Source organism: Oryctolagus cuniculus, chromosome 9 (assembly GCF_964237555.1).
Source record: "Oryctolagus cuniculus chromosome 9, mOryCun1.1, whole genome shotgun sequence".
NCBI classification, from domain to species: Eukaryota; Metazoa; Chordata; class Mammalia; order Lagomorpha; family Leporidae; genus Oryctolagus; species Oryctolagus cuniculus.
In genome coordinates, this window is record NC_091440.1 from 15,125,688 (window position 1) to 15,147,806 (window position 22,119).

The window sequence follows — 22,119 nt, forward strand, 5'->3', positions numbered from 1 at the left end:
CAGCAGAGAGCTGGCCTGGAAGAGGGGCAAACCGGGACAGAATCCGGCGCCCCGACAGGGACTAGAACACGGTGTGCCGGCGCCACAAGGCGGAGGATTAGCCTAGTGAGCCGCGGCGCCGGCTAGGCCTAGCTTCTTAATCATGGACCCATTGATTTATTCAAACTCAGAGGCCATCTGCTTCTATTAGTTCTGTTCTTTCTTTCGTGAATGAGGAAACTGAGATCCACCATGTTTAACGGATTTATGTAATTCACACGGCTTTCATTCAGTTTGAATGTGAGGGTTGAAATCTTAACAAGATGATAACTTGTGATTTCACAGTCATTAACAATCCCTAAGTTTTCTATTCTTGGATGCTAAAAGAATTTCCAAGTTTGTCTATAGATGTTTTTCTCTTTGAAAATACATAAAGGACATCATATCCAAAAATTTATGTTTATTGTTATTTACTTTTCTGTGGCTTTTGTGTGCAAGCAGACCGTCATCAAGAGCTGCTAAAGGATTTATTTTCATTCTTTAAGGGCAGTGCAGTCCTGTAGTGACTATTACATCTGAAAACCTGCAAACCACAGAATCTAGGATTCTGGAAGCTACTGATACAAACCCTTTCATCACATCTCTTTGGCTTAATTGAAGTTTAAGCTTGTTAATTTCTTTGCCATCATGCTTCAAAATAACGTATTTTATCTTCTGAATATTTCATGCTATTTACCCCCCTCCTCATAGCAATACACAAATCTACACATATGCATGTAAATGATTACTAGGCTGGAAGAATATGTATGAACATGGTCAACTATTTATACTATACAAAGGGATTTATCCTTAAAACTCCTAAGTATTCCCTTATCTTGATTTCCTTTCCTTTCTCAGAAAAATCTCTGTCAGAAATGTTCAAATTGCTCTAAAGTATAGATAAAACTTTGTTGTAACAGCTACAACTGTATTATACTTCAAAGTTGTTTTCTTATGACGGGACTTTGTAACACAAACCGGGTCACAAATCACATAAACATGTTCCAGGTTGCAGGATTAGACTAAAAAAAAAATCAGATATACAACATTCCTATTAAAATGATCAAGAGAGAGGAGGTGCTTTGAACCTCATAATAGAAGGTTGCAAACAGTCTCTCTTCCTTCTCATTTCGTCATTAAAAATAAAAAATCTTCCCAGGTAAGGAACTTACTTGCTGTTCTGTGTATATTGGTTTGGAAACTAAGTTGGCTTTGCTTACAGGATAGGATGGCATTTTAGAAGAAGGGAGGAAAGAACTGGAGAATTGTCAGCACCCGGTCTCTATTTGACTCTGCACTGCCTGTTTGGTCTTTCTTCCCTCCTTCCTCTCTCTTTCCCGCTTTATCACAATGCAGAGGACCCAGTGGGAACTATCCTGGGATTTAACTTCCATCCCTACCTTCCGGTACACACACACCTACCTCTCTGTTCAGTCATGAAACCTGCAGCACTGGAACCACTTTGTGTTCACTTGAATTAGGAAAGAAGCATGAATCAACACCCCTAGCTAGTAGGATACAGGTTGAAATGGGCTATTTCTGCCCTGACGTGATTTCTCCCAATGCTCAACTTACCATTTCTCCTTTTAGCTTGGCCCTTCCTTCTAGCCTACTCCTACATACCTTGTCATCTTTTATCAGCACAATTGATTTTTAAAAAAAAAAAAATAAAAAGAAAAGAAAACAAACACAAAACTAAGCACAAAACCAAAATTGTTCTTCTATGAAGGGAGGGCATGCACAATAAAGTGGTATTCTAGGTGAGGTGAGAGTTTATGCTCACTCATCTCACACTCATCTCTGTAGAACTAGGAGCACATGTTTGTATGCTGGTGGGCTAGCATCAGGGTTACAGTCAGCTGGTAACCACAGAGCAGGAAATAGTCAACTGGCTCTCACATCCATGAAGTATTACATCCATGGTCTTATAGGCACATGCATTAAGCCAACAGAGTTAAACTCTCCGATTCAGTTATATCCAGCCTTTGTGAACCCAGTGGTACATACTCTTCTTCTAGTATGCTTTGGCCTCTTAACACTACTATCTGAACAAATCATTAAGTGGTAACCAAGTGAGTTTGGTAGCAACTATTACTAAGATCAAATGTTAATGAGAATTATTCAGACCTCAAATTGGACACATATGGAAAAAAGGGAGATTTAGGGGGAATGTTTTTCCTTTACAACAGATGATAGGGTCTGAATAAACTGAAACAAAAAACGAGCCAGTTTTGAAGCACCCACAGGTGCGTGTCTCTAATTTTTACATGGCGATTCACAAACCACTGGATAGGTAATGCTGTACTAAAAGGAATTTAAGCCTGTCAGGTTAATTACACAATATTAGGTACGAAAACAAACAGTGCAACACAAAACATAGCTACATCATTATTTGCAGTAAATGTTAACTCTAAATAAGTGCAACCTGTCCATAAATGCTTGCTATATAAACTAATTAAAAAAATAAAATTTGATGGATAAACATGAAAAAAAAATTCTCACCGAGAATTTTTTTTTTAAATATCAGCACTCATTTAGAGTTTGGGATTTGTGAAAGAAAGCTTTAAAAGGAGCAAACCTGATTGGCTGTGGCTGTTGCTGCGAAGGGGACACTTGTTGCAGGAGTTGTTGCTGCAGAGACAGTGGCGGACGTAGCGCTGTGCATCATGGGTACTTTCAGGAGGGGAACCATGGGAGCAATGAACAGGAGGGTGTAGCATTATGGTAATAGAAGTGGTATTTTGGCATGGTGAATATCAGAGCAGCAAGCCATCATGGGTTAAACCAGCAGATGGCATGCAATCACAATGCAAAGCAAGGAAGCATGGGAGAGAAATAAAAAAGGGAAAATAGCTTATTACAAGTACAATTAAAGGAAGTTTTAAAACATAATCAGTGATTCCCAGAAAGGCCAAAGCAGTGTACTTTGGTTGATGTATTTATAAACATTTTATTTCCAACAATAGATCCATTCCCAATTCTAAGGATATAGAATGTGTAATTATAGTTGTTTCTAAAATTATGACAGCTAATGTCCAATGATGTAAGAATAAGAATATGTGTTCTTCATTTTTAGTCGTAAGTTCTAAAACATTAAAGCTCAATATGTATGTCTAATTTGGGATAGGATGTTCTTTGGAATTAACTGTGGTTAGACTGAATTTTTTTTATTTTCAATTTGGGATTGCTTATGTGAAATGGAATTGCTGTGGATGCTTAGTTGGGTCAATAAATGGTGGAGCAAATATCATAGCCTTGTTATAAATTCTAACACAGTTATGCTGAAATAGCCAGGCATATTTTGCCAGTGTTTATTTTTCCTGACCCTCAGTGGGACTACTCTGTATGTCCTAAAGACATACTTTTGTATGAAGGCATTGAAATGTGTGAGAATAACTATAAAGTATTAAAATTTAACATAAGGGAATGCTGAGATGTGAAAAAATCAGCACAAGTAAATCAACACCTGAAATTTAAAAAGATAATCAAGTAAAGCAACTCGGACATTTGGTTTCAAAATACATCCATTAATAGTTTTTTTTTTAAATAAATACTTCTGGGAAACTCTGATAACTCTAACACACAGCAAAGAGGAGATAAAGGCACACCACTATGAAACTTTAAAACATTGATGAAATTAGCCTGCCTCTCTGACGCAGTAAGCTCTTTTTTCTTATGCTATATCGTAAAAACTATAAATAAAACCAAACACAAATTATTAAAAAGCAGACTCGTACTTGTGGTTTCTGTTTTTGAGTGATTGTTCTAGCACAGAGGTCACATTAAAACCATAATTTTCTTCAATAAATCAAGAACATTTTTTTAAACCTACATGTTAACTCTAAAGCCAAATAAACCTTCAAATCTAATATTTCCTAAAGCATTTCTACCATCTCTGAAATAAATTCCAAGCAAGTGAAGGTATTGTACATCATAGAAAAGACAAATAAAAAAGGTTGAAACCTACCAATACTGGTAGCGGGTGTCATGCACAAAACTGACCCTGATGTCATGCAATGGTGGGTGGAAAAAGTGAATAAAGGGAAAGAAACAGGTTAGCGGTTTAGAGTTAACATTCAAAGTGAGATTGAAGCACAACCAGAAATCAGTAGGGTTAGTTCACACAATCTTCTAGGGCCATTCACATTGTCAGTATAGACGCAAATATATCTGGCTTAGTTTAAGCCAGTACTATTGCAAGCTCACTCCTTAGACTATTTTTCACACTTTCTGTTCATATATATCGACATGATTCTAATAAGAATGACATGTGATAATGCCCTTGCATCCTTCCTGTGAGACTACAACGTATTTTACAGACATTATCAAGTTCATCCTCCAATGTAGGAAGAGGGTATTTTACAGATGAAAAATCTGAGGCATAGTAACTCCTCCAAGGTCATGCATAGTATGAGTTAAGGTAGGGCTAGAAATAGAATTCTTTTCCTAAATCTAGGTCAGGTTTTATATACCCTAAATTATGCTGAACTTATTACATTAACATTTTGTTTGTAAAAATATTTCATGTCAACAATATAAAAATAAGAATGACAAAGATTTTATATCTTCCAAATCAAAGCCTAGCAGGACCGATCAGCAGAATCCTAGATTACTGCTTGAAAGGCCAATAATGTAGGAAAACGGGTTCCCGGACAGAATGACACAGGTGTGCATGTGACCAACTTTCTGCTGATTGCCTAAAAGGGGGTGGTATCTAACAATGCAGTTCAAACATTACAGAACCAGGGCTGAGTTAACAGCAGAGCTGAGGATTTTTGTCATGGCTGCTACAAGGTGACCCCTGAGGGAGGCCTTTGGGAAAATTGCTAGGAAGTCCAAGTTGTTTTCTTAAGTGTGCAGCTGAGAGGGGAATTTCAGCCCTTCCTTGGGAATGGTTGTCTCACCTATGGGTGATTTTATTTATGTGCATGAAACTCTGACCATGAATGTCATTGCATATCATACTAAGGATGGAAAATAAATGTATTGAAAGCTTTGAAGAATTACTTGCTACTAGTCATGTTCCTTGGAATGAAAATCATGTTAATACACAGATTTAGATAACTGAAGGTTGAATGTTGTGTAGGTGCCAGAGATAATCAGTGTAGGTATAACCAGGTAGGGTTTCAGAATGTCTTCTGAGATATTAGATGAGGAATCTGGGATTGTAGGTCTTTGTTCTCTCTGCTAAGCTGTTCACGTGGGATCAGGAGACTTCTGGCCCCAGCTACATTTTGATCAGACTGTCATTAGGAAAAGGGACTATTTATCTGGGCTACTACTGAATTCTTCAACAAACATGCATCAGTATATGCAACTTACACACACACACACACACATACACACACTCCTCTTCAAAACCCCTTTTATGACACAATCTCTTTCATGGGGCCTATCTCTAATGGTCACAGTCAAACTTCTAGAAAGTTATATACACACAAATTTTCACTTCCTTGCTCCCATTTATTATTTGGTCCTTTCCAGTTTGGTTTTCATTTTCACCTCTCTGGTCAAACTGTGAATGTCACCAAAGAACTTCACATAGCTGTGATCAGTGGGAACTTGTCCATCTTCACACACACACACACACACACACACACACCACATACTTTTTTTTTCTGGTATCTCCCTTTCGTCTACTTTGCTGGATTCTCTTCTTTCTCTGAACTCTGTGTCCTGACAGGCTAGAGTTTTCCAGGACTCAACTTTTACAGGTCCTTTTTATCTGCTCTACACTTTGTCCTAGTCTATCATTCAATCCATGGATTTAAATATAACCTAAGAGCTCACAGCTTCCATATTTGTGTGTCCTGCCCAGATCTCTTCTCTAAGCTCCAAGTCCTCTCATCTCCCTGCTCACCTGGCTGGGCTACTTGGAGATCTCAGCAGTGTCTCAAAGTTAAGCATGTTCAAACCTTGATCCTTTCCACAGATTCTTTTCCTCTGCCTCAAGAAATACTTCACGGGCCTCACCATGTATGTAGAGCTCTAGCCTGGGCTTCAAGTTATGCCTGATACCACTTCCCCTCATAACATTCCCAGGTCCATGTCAGCAATAAGCCAAAGCAATCCTGCTTCTAAACTTCAGCTTGCCTTTGTCTCCCTCCCCATCGCACCTGTACTTCTCCAGTCCTGGTAACTGTCTTCTCTAAGTGTGGCTATGGAACAGTGTCCTGACTCCTCTTCCTGCTTCCATGCCAGTCCCCTCTATAGTCCATCCTCCATGCTTTTGGCAGTGCAAACCTGTCCACATGCAGGCTGGTCTCGATTCTACTAGATAGGATTCAGTGGTTCCTCATTGCTCTTAGAGATGAGGATTGAAGACCCTTTGTGGTCCAGGCTCCTACCTCCCCAGGCCGTCTATCTTATACCACTCTCCTAACCTTTCATTGCTTTTAACTGAACACAACACACTTTTGTTCTATTTTTTTGAGCTTCCCACAAGCTGTCCCCTCTGCCAAGAACAATCTTCACCCACTATCGTCATCTTCCACATCTCAAGGTACATGCTATTTCTTTAGAGAACTCTGCAAGTGTTCCTTAACCTATTGCCCCATGCCATCTAGATCAGTTCTATTTTTAATCTCTCTATACTTTTTCAATCATGGCTCTCATTAACAATTTTAATTACATACTTGTATGGGTCTTTGTTGGACTTCCCTCTTTCATCCTTTCCAATGACCTCTGAGAGACAGAAATCTCATCTGCTTAGTTCTTTGGGGCAAACACATAGTAGGAGTAGGTCATCAATGTGTTCAATGAATGTTCTAACCATTAGTAAGAGATGTGTTGGGTGCAATTTGTTAAAAGTACCTACTTTGTGAATAATTTCATTTCTCCATGGCTGGATTCAGAGTTACCCCTCTAAAATTTCCCTCTTACTCTCTTGCATTCCAGTGTGGAAGGGCTACATTGGAGGGCTTTCCTGTGTCCATGGGTTGCTGACAATCAACAGCAACTCCTGCAGCCACACTGGCCTTAGTCTCAATGTGGTTGCAATGTTCTCTGCGTGGCCTAGTGATGTAAATGTCGGAAGCGTTGTCTTAGCTGTGAGCCTGACTCTCTTTTTCTCAGTGTCAGGCTCTGGGCTGGGCTTTGCAAGCTGCATCTCTGCTTTTTCACCCCACTCCTATATTCTGCTGTCCCAACAGGCCCTGTAAAGGCTTTACACCATCACTACAATGGTCAACTTGCTGTTCCTCTTCCCACCCACTGCCTGGGATGCTGGTTCCCATTGCTAAAATCTTGCTTCTCTTTCAAAGACCTAAGCACATTTCTCCTACTTCCCCATATTCTGTGTAACCACCACCAGCTGCACATGCTGACGGCAGAATGCTTTGGCTCACCCTCCTTCATTCTCAAATGTCTGCTCACACTCTCAGCAAGTCCACAATGCTCTGCATTACATTTGGTTTCCACCTAGTTCTGAACGTTATATTCTCATTACTGGCTCTGGAATTCAAAACATAGTATGTGTTCGAGAAAAGCTTGCTGAATTGGATGGAATAAATAAAAAAACTTTTGTGGTTAGGCTGACATAGTTTCTACTAAACACTGATAAATTTTTCACTAAGTGGTATGATAATCTATGTAAGCTTTACGGTTTGTTATTGTTAGGCCACATTTGATGCTTCTGATTCTGTACTTTCAATACAAGGAAACAAATCAAGGAAGGAATCTGTCAGGTGCTTTGTTCTCACCAGCTGAGGCATCTCACTAAGGCACAAGTTCTGGAAACAAAGCCTTCTCAAATGTTTCCTGCTTTAGCTGCACAAATATTTCAGCTCTAGTATCTATGAGCCAGAAATATTCTGGATCTTTTCATTAATTATATATTCCACTTTGCAATGTAGGCACAGCCTCAGTTTTTCCATCTGCAAAATGCAAACAACTGTTCCTGTCACTAACAGAATTGCAGTAGCTTGAGGAATATTGAAATAATGTCTATAATAACACAGCAACTCAGAATAAACCTGTCAGAGAAATGCCAAGAAATATTATGTTGCTATTTTTGTAAGTGTGTGTGGTTTTGCCACTTTCCTAACATAGCAAAGAAAGAAGATAACTCCTTGGTTAAAATAAGCTCTAGCAAAAGTGAAATTCAAAAAAATGAAAAAGGAAAATTCCCACCCACTGCAAATGTGCGAGGGCATCAACCAGGGTGATAATTATCCTTGCAGGATTTTGAAGAAGAACCACATATTTTGCATAATATTTTAGATGAATATCTTTGCAGCCCAGAGGCAGCATTCTTGAAATCCACATTCATTGTTTCTGTGAAGAACTTTAATAGCAAATCCAAAGCTTTCCAAGGAGTTACCTTTCAATAAAGGGCATTCTCCAGGAGAACACAAAATGCTTCTGGTTGCATGCTTGTGATAACAGCTTAAGTGAAACACTTCAAGAAATATAAAAACTTATCCATTTAAAAATAATGAGTGCACCAGCTACTGAGTTACAGAGTTTTTCTGAACATTATTACTTGATTTGTAGAGGTTGAAAACCAACCATGATTATCAATAAATATTATCATCATCATTTAAAAAATAAGGTTGAAACTATTAGTAATAAAGCCTGAAATAAAAAGTTGAGCTAAAATAAACACTGAAATTTATGTATAATATGGATTTAAGTGGTAGAAAGATTATACTAATTTCCTTTCAATGAAATTATTTTTTCTTTCATCATTTAAGAGAAATGTTAAAATTTCTTAAACGTTGAAATGGAATTTTGGGACACAAGATCCATACGTTTGTTCACTGTGCTATTTATATCATATAATAGTTGCAAACACTTCTAGTTCGCAGAATTAAGTGGGCCACAGCCCCCTTTTCCTCCCATAGCCCACTGTGTTGAGGGTTGCCAGACACACTTGAGCTGTTCCTAAGACTTCCACCAGAGGGCGGAAGTACACAACCACAGCAGCCAATACCTAGTATTGCTCTTTAATACATTTCATCAACAAGTCAGGTTATTGCATAAGGGATGTTATTCATCCTTGTTTTGGAAATATTTAAGTGATTTCCAGGTAAAATAGTTTAAAGTGAGGATTCTTTCAGTGATTTAACAAATATGTCACTATTGGATGGGAATGCTAACCATGCATTCAAGGGCTTTGGAATTTTTTTTAGACTCAGGCCCAGGATTTAGTAGGTATTTCTGGGGGATGTTAATGGCATTATCACTCATTCTTCAGAAACAGACTGTTCCCTTGATGTGTTTCCCCATCCGTTTATTCTAAGTTTTTTCTTCTTAAAGTATCTAGAGGCCAGCAGGTCTTTGAGACACTTCTAGAAAGCACTAGGACCATGAAGTAAGTTTACCTTCTAGAATTACTTCACCATTATGTTATTTCAAGTGGGTTACAATACAAACACTGCTATGCTGTACTAGCACTGGAGTGTCACTGAGGTTTAACAGGCAAGAGTGAAGCCCTAAGGCATACAGAATTAGAGATGCCTACTACAGGCCCCTGAGGTTATTTTGTGATAGGTGCAGAACTAAAAAAAGAAAACTAAACACTAAGAACCATTTTGTTTATATAATTGATATTTTTACTATAAAATACATTGTTCACAAGTTACTAATACATTTCAAAGTGTAGACTTTACACAAAGAATATCACATAAATATTTATTCAACTCCCTCTGGTATCAACTCCTGATATACAGGAGGATTTAAGGAAATGGATAATGGACTAGGAAAGTCCAGTCAGTCCATACAGAGTAGCACCAAAAAGCTCTTTTTGATAAAATGTTTCTTTATCTACATTTACTGTCAACTCACTTATCATGAGATGAAGAATCATGACTTAGAAACACTGAATCAATGATCTTCCCACAAACAACTGCTTCTAAAACAGACTACAAGGTGAAAACTAGTCAGTTTGTGGTAGTTGTGTTTGTGTGGTGTGTGGGAGGGCAAAAAGTGAGGGAGAGCTGACATGCACTGCACTTTGGTTGTACTATTCTTATCTGACTTCCACTTTTTGAAAGTTCACTTTTATCTGTGGAATCCATAGGTAGAGGCTGGGTAGTGTGCAGTGTCGTTGAGCCGGGCCTAGGGAAGCAGGTTGGACATTGTTTTCTCATTAGCTGTGCCACCTTGGAAAGTCACTTCTCATTTAGGGGGCCTCAGTTTTCTCATCTGTAAAACAACTGGATGAGGAGATCACCAAGGATCTTTCAAACTCCAAGACTCTGTGATGAATGTAGTTGATATCTTAGTGACATAGGTTAATGCACTGGGGCACCTAATATTATCAGGCATTGGCTTAGAAACTGAGGACAAGAGCTCTCTATATTTGTGAACTTGGTGAAAATTGAGAAGGATGGAGAAAGAGATAGAATGGATATAAAAATATGAGTAGAGGATTACTTTAATTTGTGTAGCCTCATTTTTAGTGATCTGAATAGAAATAGAAAAAAAGGTTAGTATGTACTGGAATTTTTAGGGCATTCAGAGTTAAGGAGAAATTTCAGTTGACACACATATAAGGTCTTATGTGCATAAACAGTTTTACAGAGCTTCTGTAAATACAGGAAACCAAATGCCCTCACTGCTGTCTGTTTCTCATGGGTTAAACCTGTCACTTTAACTCTGTCAAATATTTGGCTTTAGAATCCTAACAGTCCTAGGCCATCATTTAAAGAAAGGTCAATAAATCTAGATAGCTAGGATTGTGATGAATTTCAGGCCGTATTGTACCTTTAAAAGCAAACTAGGTGCCACCAAACAGCTTAAAGAAATGAGAAGAAAGCACATGACCGGAAGGGCACGAGGACACAGACGTGGACGGTCAGGGCACGCACCTGTTGGAATAAACGCCGTGTGCTGCTGCAGCTGTGCGCTGGTTAGAGCCTGCTGGTAGTGCAAGACGCTGGGATTAAAGACCGTGCTGGCACCGTTGCTTTTTTCAAGTGCTTGTCTCTTTGGTAAAGGATGAAGAGCACCAGGGGGAAAGGCCTAGAAATGAAGAATTCGATAAGATATGTCTAACTTAAAGTAAACACACCTTCCGTGTCCACAGAGATCATCAATTGCAACATTCTTTTTTAAAATGACAGCTAAGGAGATGCCTCTGCCATGCACCTTAATTTAAACAGCGGCAATGTCGAATGAGTGAGAATTTGTTATTGAGAGCGAAAGCATGATTTCTGTAACCCAAAAACGGTAGCATCTCAACTAAGGAAAAGAAAAACTATCAAGCAAAACAACAACAAAAAAATGGCTTCAGCTTTTAAAATGAGTTAAACTATTCTAAGGGGGAAAAGAAGCATTTGTGTTATTATTAATACCTATTCTTTCCTTTAAATGGCAATTTCTTAAATTTAAAGGTTAATAAGAATTATGATGAGCATTTTCTGTGCCAAGTAATTTAAATTTGCTTCACTCTTTTGGAAAAGGTATTAAAATTTGTTAGGATTAATTTATTTCACAGATTACATATGAAAATGAGATGGCTAAACACCTTATTGAATTTATTCCATAAATTAATAATAATGATTGTTGGCAACCAGTATTTTACAATACAAATCTCAGATGGTTCTCTGAAAAGCTACATGCAAAGCGAAAGGTGAAAGGTCAAAGTACCAGGTCTACAGTTGCTTCGAGAGGTCGCTTCATTGCTTTGGCAGTCGACTGAGTCTTTTAATAACAGGCAGCGAGCACATGATGGCAGTGGGCCAATGGGATTCAAGCGAATTAACATACAGGTAAACAGCAAGCAGAGGTGCATCATGGGAACGGCATTGCATTGTGGATAGGTGAGAAGGAAAAAAATATTCTGAATGCAATATACAACGTACAAAACACTAGGCATGCACAACAACAAAAATGTTCTCTAAAGAAATGAATATTACACCTTAAATTAGTATTGAAGCAAAAATGCATCTACCATACCTTAGTTAAAAGCATATAAGAGAGTAAAATATAGATGTTTGAAATTCAGGAAAGTTAATTAAAACAGCAGCTTGCATACACACCATAAGCATTTTTATATTGCTTCAGAAAAAAAATGCAAAACTTTTAAGGGCCATAGGTTTGAAGAATTTCTGATAAGTTAGTTTTCAAATATAAAATAATAAATGCATACAGTCCAAGTTGAAAAATTTCATAAGAATATTTAAAATTTAGATCTAGCCTAACAAAATGAAGGGGCAAACTGAGACAAAACAATTCAGGCAAAAAAATATTCAAACACAAGATTATTTAGGCAAAACTGTTTGGGTTTGGATCTTTATTTTTTGTCTGAATCATGTGGATAATTGTCTCAATTCTTTTCTTCACTCTGCTAGTGTCTTGCAATGACCACTGAGGTTCTAGACTTTGTATGTTGTGAATTTAGATAGTGAGTTTCCAGAATTCTCACTTTTATTCCATCATTCTGATTCTGATGACTAACTTATCATCCATTCTGTTTTCTACTACATTTGAAATTATAGTTTAATTTATCTCAAAAAACTTACCGGATTATACTAAGAAAATACCCTTTTTAAAGGTATTTAGTGTCCTCAGGTGTCAAAATAATTCTATTTGATAATTTTACTTGTACTTTTAGCTATAGTCAGTGACCAACCCAGTTACTGAGAAGTGGGACTCTTGACTAAAACAAGTTCAGCAGCTAAAAATAGCAAACAGCTAAAAATAGTAAAGAATTGCTTGAAAGTTTAGAAATAAAATAATATCTTATTGCTTTATGCTGGGGAAGATAGTTTCATTTAAACAGCTAAAATAATAACAAATATGGATTGATTTAGACCACAATAAAAAATTTTCCTATTTCTTGTTAATTGTTGGGGAAAAACCCTAACATTCTATGATGGAATTCTATAAAAATAAAGAAATTCAAAAGAATAGCTTTAATGCAAATAAAAAATGAAATACCCCTTTTCTATGTTTAGCACAATAGATAAATCCCCAAGGTTTGTCTAATCAATACAAATGTTATATTCTAGACTTCTGCGGTAGAATTATGATATTTGAGATAAGACATGATATTACTGAATTCTCAAAAATGTGAAACAATTATATTTTCTTTGGCCAATAAAAGGAGCCCATCATCACTTGATGATTCATGATAAGAAGCATGGAGTCAATAGGAGACAGGTCAGGAGCTACAAGGGGTGGGGGAGGAAGAGCGACTAGAAATCAAGTGGTAAGGAATATAAGTAGAAGGCACTGAGGATGGCCAAGGGAGAAGAACATGGATTGGGAGGTAGTTTTGACAGTGGCCATCAAAAATATGAAGCCAACATTGTGAAACTGTAAACTTCAAAAAAAAAAAAGTCCCAATGAGCTTGACAATAAGAAAGCCTGCATGTACTAAATATTCTTTTTCTCAAATGTAAATCCAGCATCATGGAACTTCCACATTATTTGGTTTAAAATCTTTCATCTCTGCAGTTTTACATTAAGTGATGTAAGGTTTTGTCTTGTCTTTTTTGTTTTTTAAACTTAAATTAGTCTGTATTAGCTAAAGGGGTCTACATTGCCTGTTGTCATGATCACACTGAGAACATGACTGGATGGCTTAACTCAAGATAATGTTGGCCTCAACTTTTCAGATTCAGTTTTTCCCTTCACGTTTTTGCCCTTAAGTCTCTGTAGAATCACACTGCTATTGTGTGGATGTTTTCTGGAATGCTGACTGTAAGAGTGATTACGTTTCCTAAAGCTGCCATCAATCAGCAAAATTTTGATTTAACAAGACATTAGTTAATGCAGCCTCCACGTAGAATAAGAAATATTAGTGCTTCTCCATAAAGTGGTCACGGGAAGATTACTGTTCTCTTTTTTCCTTTCTTAGTTTAGAATTCATCTGGTCATAAAACTTAGAAAAATCTAGGAATGTAAAGAAACTGAAAAACGTATAGTGAGTGAACCAGTGATTGTATGTCTCTTTCACACTATAATTTTTTATTAGATGCAAATATCTTCTTTTCAAGTAAACACTGAGGTCTTGGGACATAGGTCATATATATATATATATATATATATATATATTTCAACATCTTGTACCCACCACACTGTGAAGCACATATGCAGAATATATTTTAAAGATTCGTGTGCATGAATAATCATGTAATAAAGCAGCTTTTTGGCACACAGATGTTCTGTTTTAGATGATATTGTTTGATGACATACATTTAGCTATGTTGAAAGAACAGACTTTAGAGATCGCCAAGTGTTTTAAACACCAGTGCAAAGAAAGAGCTTCATGTTAAATGAGTTACTACTGTGCACCAGCCGCTTGGCATCATTCTTGCTGGCCTCAGAAACATTTCTGATCCTCTGCCCTTCCTGAGCCCCCTCCAGCTTTGTGTAATTGGGTGGGTGAGTAGTGGAGACCGTATGTGAATCCAGGTTTTTCTTTTTCTGGGTGGGGGAGCAATCTAAGTATAGGTCAAGGCAAGGAAACCAATGCCAGGCATTACGGGCAAAGACAAAATCCAAGGGGTCGGAAGACCCCACTGACAGCAAACAGTTGTCAATTTAAAATGGAATAAAAGGATGTGGACAAGTAACATGGAAAGCAAACTTCCTGTACATCATTCCTTGAACAATGGAAACTTATCTAGCCGGTGGCAGGTTGTCCCACTTCCTTTTGCAGAGTAGTCCTTTCTTTGTATCCTCCCATTTTGGTCTATGTGAACAAAAACAGCTAACACGAGGATTCAAACATCACCAGGGAGCTATGTCTGGCTGCTACATTTTAAAAATTCTGGTGAGTCTCGAGGTTATATATTAAGAGGTAATAGGATAGAATAAGTTTCTGCAGAAAGTAAATATCTCTTTTTCTAGAGTCAAAACTATAATTTTTATTTTTTAGGGTCTAATCAAGCAAAACTAAGGAGGGAATTCACAGATAGTCCATGATAATAAAATTGAACTATGGGAGTGTGCTGGGTTCAGCTGAGTGGAACATTAATATCTTCTAACTGCAATAATCACTCCCACTGCCCTTTTGAATAAGGAAATAATAGTTATTCTCCAATGTACTGAGTAGTCTTGGTACTAGAGTAAGGGTACTTTGGCTTTGTCCATCTACACCTTGGCTGGCTTCAAGTGAGCCTCTCACTACAACCAAACAGACAGGACAGACTTGGTAATTTTCCTGTCATTGTCAGAAAGACACTGGCTTTCGTTCTGAAACGATGTTCCTTTGGGTTGTCTTTGAAGATGCAGGAGATCCTGTGACTTATCAGAACTCCAAATTTGGGCATGGTGTAATAATCCAGAAGCTACGGTAGCTGTAACCGTGGTGACGTGTGAAGGCGCACAGCTCTGACGGGAAGCCAGGAGGCTGGGCAATGAGCTGTTTGTACAGATGGCCATCCCTGCTCTTCTCCCGCCAGCTTAGGTCATCTACCACTGACACCTCCGAGATGCAGTGTTCCTTCAGTGATCAGGTATAGACTGACTGCAGATCTACACATGATTGTCTAAGAAACAGGCAGATAAAATCAGGCTTGGCACCCACGGGCACTCCTAGTACCATGGTTCATTGTATTAACAGGGATCTGAGCTACCGGGACTTGTGCTTGCACTAGTCATCTCAGACCCCAGTGACCAGAAACCATGGTACCCAAACTGAGCCGTTCATAGTTTCTCATCAGTTTTACTACAGGCATGGTCACAAAAATGACTGGTAATTGTTTTTTTTTTTTTTCTCCCTAGTTAGAGCTAACTTAGAAGATACTAACTTTTTCCTTGTCTAAAGGTGTTAAGAACATGTCACTGCATATGTGCAAAGCCATGGTCTGTGTCATGTAGAGAAGCTACTATTAGAGAATGGAGGTGGCTGACCAGAGACAGAGGGAAGAGAAAGAAGAGAGAGGCTTGCTAGTCTTCAAGGTCCTGCATCTGGGCCCTGTTTTACCTCTCCGCCTCTTTATCAAACACTGCAAACTTCTTCATTTAAGCTACTTCATCTCTTGCAGATAGAGTCCCTACTATCCTTGGGGCTCTCCTGAATATGTAGATATGATTTATAATGTGAATTCTATGGGAAAAAATGTATTCTTAGTGCCCAGCAACCAACACACCATTTAGGATAAGTTGGGGCTGGCCTGAAAGCAATCTTACTTCTCAGGGGATGAGATCATTACTAAATGGATAGTAAGATGGATTCCACTCTGGTCAAATGGATACAGGGTCTCATTTACCCGTTAAAAGAATTCCTTTTCATCACCATTACGTGATCACTTTACTCCCCGCTTCCTTCCTCTTCTCCCTATTCCCAGTTGTAGTGAATTTTGGAAACTACTCTTTTACTATAACAAAGAAAGGGAAAGCCCGCTTTTTCCTGACTCTCTTGTGTGGATCCATGTGTCCCTCCATGTGTAGAAATCCATGCACTCAGGAGAACCAGTGTTGTGTCCAGTGACATGAGAATGAGAATGAGAAGAGGAAGGGACACTGAAAAGACATTAAAGGAACTAAAGGAACAGTAAAGACCTCAGAGGAAAACAGTGAGATGGACGAACAATGCAGTTCTCAAACTGCCTGGAGATAAGCTTGGATTAGAAAGCTCTCTCTGACCAAAACCTGGAGGCAGGCTCTGTTTCTCTCTGGCTGTATCCCTGTTACTCATCACAAGCCTGTGCCTTTATGCACGTCTCTGAGAAGAAGGTTGAGCAATGATGAACTTGCTCGCCACTGTTCCATTCCCACCAGTTCTCAGTGTACAAGGTGGTGGTCACTAGAACAATGTGTTTTTGAACAATGACTTTCCTCCCTGGAGCTGTATTTGTCCTTCCCAAGGAAACACAGGCCACAGAGTCCTTCCCACCCCACTGGACTGTACCACGTATTTCCATCCTGTCAGTAAGAAGCATTGTTGCTGTCATCAAACTCCAGGCTCCTCGAGGGCAGGGAAGGCAGCCTAATGTATTTATTCTACCCAAGCTCGTGCCTGACGCACGGCAGCTTTTTCTAAATGATTTGAATGAATGAATGCACAGTGTGTATCGTATATTAAAGTAGCTGTGATAAGCCAGAGATCTCACATTAAAACAAATTACTTAGAAATTTCTACAGCCTAGTACGGTGATTCTCCATCTTTCCTGTACACAGGGATTGTTTGGGGTTTTAAAGAAATACCACTGTCCAAGACACACCCGGGCCAATTAAATAAGAAAACCAGGAGAAAGGAACTCATCCTGTTAGACTCTTCAAATACCTTAAATGCCTCTCAATGAAATCCCAAAATTATCTAAATTTGGGAAGTGGTGTCCTAGGTAGGTGCTTCTGAGATGTTAACGGCTATGTTTTAAAGTTCAGATTCTGATTGCAAAGGTCTGGGGTGAGGCCCTAGATTCCGGAGGGCCAGCAGGCTCCTGGGTGGCAGTAACCATGGAACTTGAGGTCCTAATGGACAGATAGGCTCCTTGAGCATCTGGAGCGGTAATGGGCTCCCAGGTGGTGGCAGCCGGGCTGCTGCTGCTCTCTAAGGGCTGTGGGTAATTAAGGGAGGCAAGCCAGGGTCCAGGTCTTTATTTATTTTTTTTCCTTTGTTTTGCACCAGCCTTCTATTTTTGTGTTTCATGAAATGCCATTCTATGTAAAATTTCACTGGAGGGGGTAGAGTTTGACAAAAACTGCCCTTGTGATAAATAAGAGAAGAGGGAGAAAGCAGGAAAAGAGAAAAGCCAGTCACCGCTCCGTCACTTGTTGCTAGGAGTCTCTCAGGACTGCTGTCTGTGGGTCAGCTGCAGGGCTCCACCTCTCTCAGAAAGACCCTCAGTGCAGTCTCATAGCCTAAGTGGAAGGGACAGACAGAGCCCACAGCCCGCATCTGCTTCCCTGCGCCTGAGGGATTTATCTATTGTGCTGAAGAAGGGAAGGAGGGGAAAACAAAACAAAAACAAAGGGAAAAACAACAACAAAACTTAGGCAGCGGAGCAGCAGGAGTAGCAGCCTTCCACATGTCCCAATTGCTTCCAAGAGCATCTAAGTCCTAGCCCTAGAAGCAGCCGGCTCCTGGCAGAGGGAGAGCGCGCCAGGACGGCAGGTGCTAGGGCGCGCAGGCCGCCGCACTTACCATGACTGTGGCCGCGGCCGCGGCTGCCTGGGCGGCCACCGCAGCTTGGTTGGCTTGGTGCTGCGCAGCTTTGATTTTGGCCTGCAAGTGTGCAGGAGGGTGAAAATATTTGCATTTCTCCCTCATGCAACGCCCCTTTATGTAATCCATACAAACGGTTACGGTGTTGTCGTTTGTGTCGATCATGGTGCTGTCTGCGGGGTGTGCAAAGCGGCAGTCGGTCTCTCCCCGGGCACAGTTCCCTCGTTGGAACTCCCTGCAGACCTGAGACAGGGGAAGAAGAGGGGGCGATGCGGAGGAAAGCCTAGAGGCCAGCGCGCCCCGGAGGCCCAGGGTGCTCACGTAAGCAAAGGAAGAGAGGCTTTTTCTTACTTTCAATGCTGGCTTTAGACCATTCACAATAAGATTTTAATTATCCATAACCAAGTAACTGCAATTACTGAGACACTAATTAGAATTTAGTGTTGCCCCCTTGGCTTGGGTGAAAATTTGTAATGAGAAAATAATCTGAAATCTGCAGCTTAGCTAACATGAAGAAAACTCAACGAAGCCTCCCCTGTCCCTGAATACCATGTTGCCTGCTTTGTCTGACCATCGGTCTGTCTATCACTTCTATGTCTCTAGATCTCCCATCCTAACAGTTATGGGAATGCTGTGTGTATGTGTGTGTGTGTGTGTGTGTGCATGCACCTGCTTTGGGGGATAATCACCATGGATTATGCCAGCAGGTCATAGCTGTACAACCTCAGAATCTGGAGGAAATGACAAACTTATTGCTCCTGCATGTGAGGATGGGGCGTGAAGGCAAGTGAATCTGAACACCCAGCCTCTCCACCTTCTCCCCTGCTCTAAAACAATTTGTGCTCATAATCATAAAAAAGAACTATATTATCCAAGACATCAACATTTTCATCTTAAGGTCACTATATTTTTTAGTCAAGATTTACTTATTTATTTATTTGAAAGTCACAGTTAACAGAGAGAGAGAGTAGAGACAGATCGTCCATTCACTAGCTCACTCCCCAGATGGCCTCAAGGAAGCCAAGGAACCAGGCTCTCCCATGAGGGAGGCAGGGGCCCAAACACTTCAGCCATTTTCTGCTGCTTTTCCCAGGCCATTAGCAGGTAACTGGATTGGAAGTGGAAAAGCAGGACAAGAACCAGTGACAATTAGGGCTGCTGGTGTTGCAGGTGGCAGTTTAACCCACTAACCCACGATTCAGGCCCCACTATATTACTTTTGACAATACAGAAAAAAGATAAAACACATATAAAAAGGAGAGAAATATGGAAAGATAAAGAGAGAAAAGTAAATGAAGAGAAGTAAAATAGAGTTGAAAGTATTGATTTTCTTTTTTATTCTTTTACTACTGAGTTATCTTAAATCTTAGTCAACTAGAATCCCCCATCCTCTGAGCATTCTGGGAGCTCAAGACTTTTCTGTATCACGAGAACCTTCATAAAAAATTGCAGAGTATTCTTGAGTTTGCCTTGAATATAGACAACATGAAATGACATGAATACCACGCGTATGGTACTTATGTGCTTCTTGCCTGTTTTTAAATTTCATTAATAGGTAAGACTTTCTAGTAGAACTGCACATTCTTTCTTTTCGGGCCCCCAGTTTCAAAGGCATTACATGTACGTGGTAGTGCACACCATGATCACCGGCAATGTTCATGATGGGCCGCTGGCATGGAATTCAGTCTGTGAAGTTCTTGGGAAACTGTTTCACTACCCAGTGGGCAGTTGGCTTGGAGGGTAAACAGGATAAATCAGAAGACTGCTCATTGTTTCCCTTCCTCCTAGTTTGGCCATTAGTCAGCATTTTATCTGTTCATAAAAAGTACAACATAAAAATTGCTGAGATGTTCCCACAGATACTGAGTAAGCCTTCCTCTTCAAATGGGATGATTCCTGTCTGTGACAGCATCACAGGCATGGACCAGTCATCAGGCGTTTGCCAAGGGTCTCTTTGTGTAGCTGACTTCATTCTTGGTTTGAAAGAACTGAAAGCTGCTCATGCTAAAGTCGTTGTGAATCATTTTTACATATGTCTCTGTCTACCAGCCCTTTTGGGAAGGACTGTTTGTTCCCAACTCCACTGATTTAATTTGTTTTCTAAAACATAGTCATATCCTCAACACTAGAGTTCCATGGGCCCAGCAGGTGGAGCCCCAAACACTTTTCCAGTCCTGTGAAAGGTCTATTCAATATGCACAGGGATAGGCTGGATCTTTCCTAAACAAGAGTGATTACAGTTCATAGTCCCTTCATCTGGGGATCCATATACTCCAGATTAAATGGAAAATATGCATCTTTAGTAGTATTTGCAGTTTGAAACGCCAAATTCTAAAACATTCACAGCATTATTAGAAAACAATATTTCTTTTCTCTCCAGGCTCACTGGGTCAATATTTAAATGAATGCAAACTCAAAGAACATTCTCTAATGATACAACATAAGGAGCAGTGTATATCCTAACTATACTCATATCACCTAACAACTTTAATCAGTAATTGAATTACAAGAACTCTTTCAACAGTCTATCAGACTCTATATAACCTTATAAAATGCTCTATTAAATACCCTCAGAGATACAGAGTATCATAAATAGATGAATTCTCTAGCTCTGATTAAAGCGAAATTTTATCCAACAAAGTATAGGAAGGTTGGCTGCATTCACAACTTAAGATTTGCTTTATGAATATATGAACCTATTTTCTTGAATTTTATAGAACACTTGAATTTAAGTAGAAGGAATTATCTCATTAGGTTTATCCAGCCACTGATTGGCCCTCTGTCTACCAGGAAACACAACTAGGGCCGATATTCTGGAGCAAGCCATACTTGTTTTTAAAATGCTGAAATATGATCATACCAATAGGTAAACAGCTGTGGTCATACCTACTCCCACCCCTTACCTCATCCCCAAATGTCCCGCATCGTCCTGACTGCTGGGTTCCTGCTCTGCCCATTTACAGAACTTTCCAGGATCCAGCAAGGGTTAACGCCTGGCATAGCAGGAGGTCTTCAGGACCTGGCCCCATCTCTGTGGTCTGTATGGGTTTGATTTCATACTGACTGTTGAACATTTGGCCCTTACACTCATATTCCATAGAGGTATTTTTTGTTTATGTTAAAGTTAATAATTTCACATAGATGACTTTTCTTAATAGTTGGCTTTAATTTCAAGCCTTTGAATTAGCAGTGCATGAGTTCTAGATCAGGGTCTGAAGTATGCGTGTATGTGCACATGTGTGCATGCATGTGTGTGTGGCTGTTTTGCAGGAATGAATTTAATAACTTGCAGGCATTCACGTATAAGTACACTTTTGCCACAAATGCATCTCAAAGCACAGAGAGGATTGGCATACCTCCAGTTTGTCAGTCCTGAGAAGTTTCTGGGTTGCAGTTGATCCCGGAACAGTGACGGGTGGACTTCCGGGAACAATAACAGGTGTGGTGGGTAGAATTTCTGTTGGGACTAACCCAACTCCGGGGGTTACAGGTGCTAGGTAAGGAGCAAAGCTAATAGCCGTATTTGTCCCTATTGCGGGACCTACAGGAAAAGTGGGCTGTTAAAGGAAGACAACATAGGAAAAAGATTTCTTTAGAATAAAACTTTAAAACATTTTCTAGCAAATGTCATTTGAGCAAAATTTACCATTTACTACACTCATTTGTTAGCTACATAATTCAATGCTGAACCATAAAGCTTTGTCAAACTTCCCTTTTTGATTTTCTTAAAATTGAATTCCATATAGATCTTCTCTTCCTAAAACCACACAAAAATATGGGAGACCTTCTTAGAAATCTAATTATAGGGAACACAAAATAGTGATTTCCCCGCTAGCTACTCATAATTCCACACGATTGAACGTGGCAAGACTAAGGTAGTAAAGCCCATGGAATACTGTCTGATAATCTTTGATTTCTCCTATGTGTCACTGAAAGGGTGAGAAATAAAGAAACCCAATGATAATATCCTGATTTTCAGATCAATCAAGTTTATACATTCAAAAAATGGAGATTACTTGGAATTTTACTTTGCTCTG

At 39.4% G+C, this 22,119-nt stretch overlaps 1 protein-coding gene and 1 long non-coding RNA gene across 26 annotated transcripts in view; one reads left to right on the forward strand and one right to left on the reverse strand.

The window, feature by feature from the left end:
- MBNL2 (muscleblind like splicing regulator 2) overlaps nt 1-22,119 on the reverse strand; it is a 172,169-nt gene that overhangs the window by 23,650 nt on the left and 126,400 nt on the right. For 3 of the 23 annotated variants that reach the window (XM_070048679.1, XM_008260118.4, XM_070048677.1), the window contains exons 4-8: nt 21,439-21,639; nt 18,062-18,325; nt 11,611-11,664; nt 10,830-10,983; nt 2,597-2,691 (exon numbers count right to left, since the gene is read on the reverse strand). In XM_070048679.1, coding sequence (XP_069904780.1) covers nt 2,597-2,691; nt 10,830-10,983; nt 11,611-11,664; nt 18,062-18,325; nt 21,439-21,639 — 768 coding nt within the window. Of the gene's footprint in view, nt 1-2,596; nt 2,692-3,985; nt 4,022-10,829; nt 10,984-11,610; nt 11,665-18,061; nt 18,326-21,438; nt 21,640-22,119 lie in introns of all 23 variants that reach the window. The other 20 variants (XM_051850526.2, XM_008260115.4, XM_070048675.1 and 17 more) reach the window with 9 other exon arrangements.
- Nucleotides 10,979-22,119, forward strand: part of LOC127492105 (uncharacterized) — a 58,155-nt gene continuing 47,014 nt past the window's right edge. For all 3 annotated transcript variants that reach the window (XR_011378737.1, XR_007921148.2, XR_011378738.1), the window contains exon 1: nt 10,979-15,428. This is a non-coding gene — a long non-coding RNA (uncharacterized lncRNA). The remainder of the gene's footprint in view (nt 15,429-22,119) is intronic.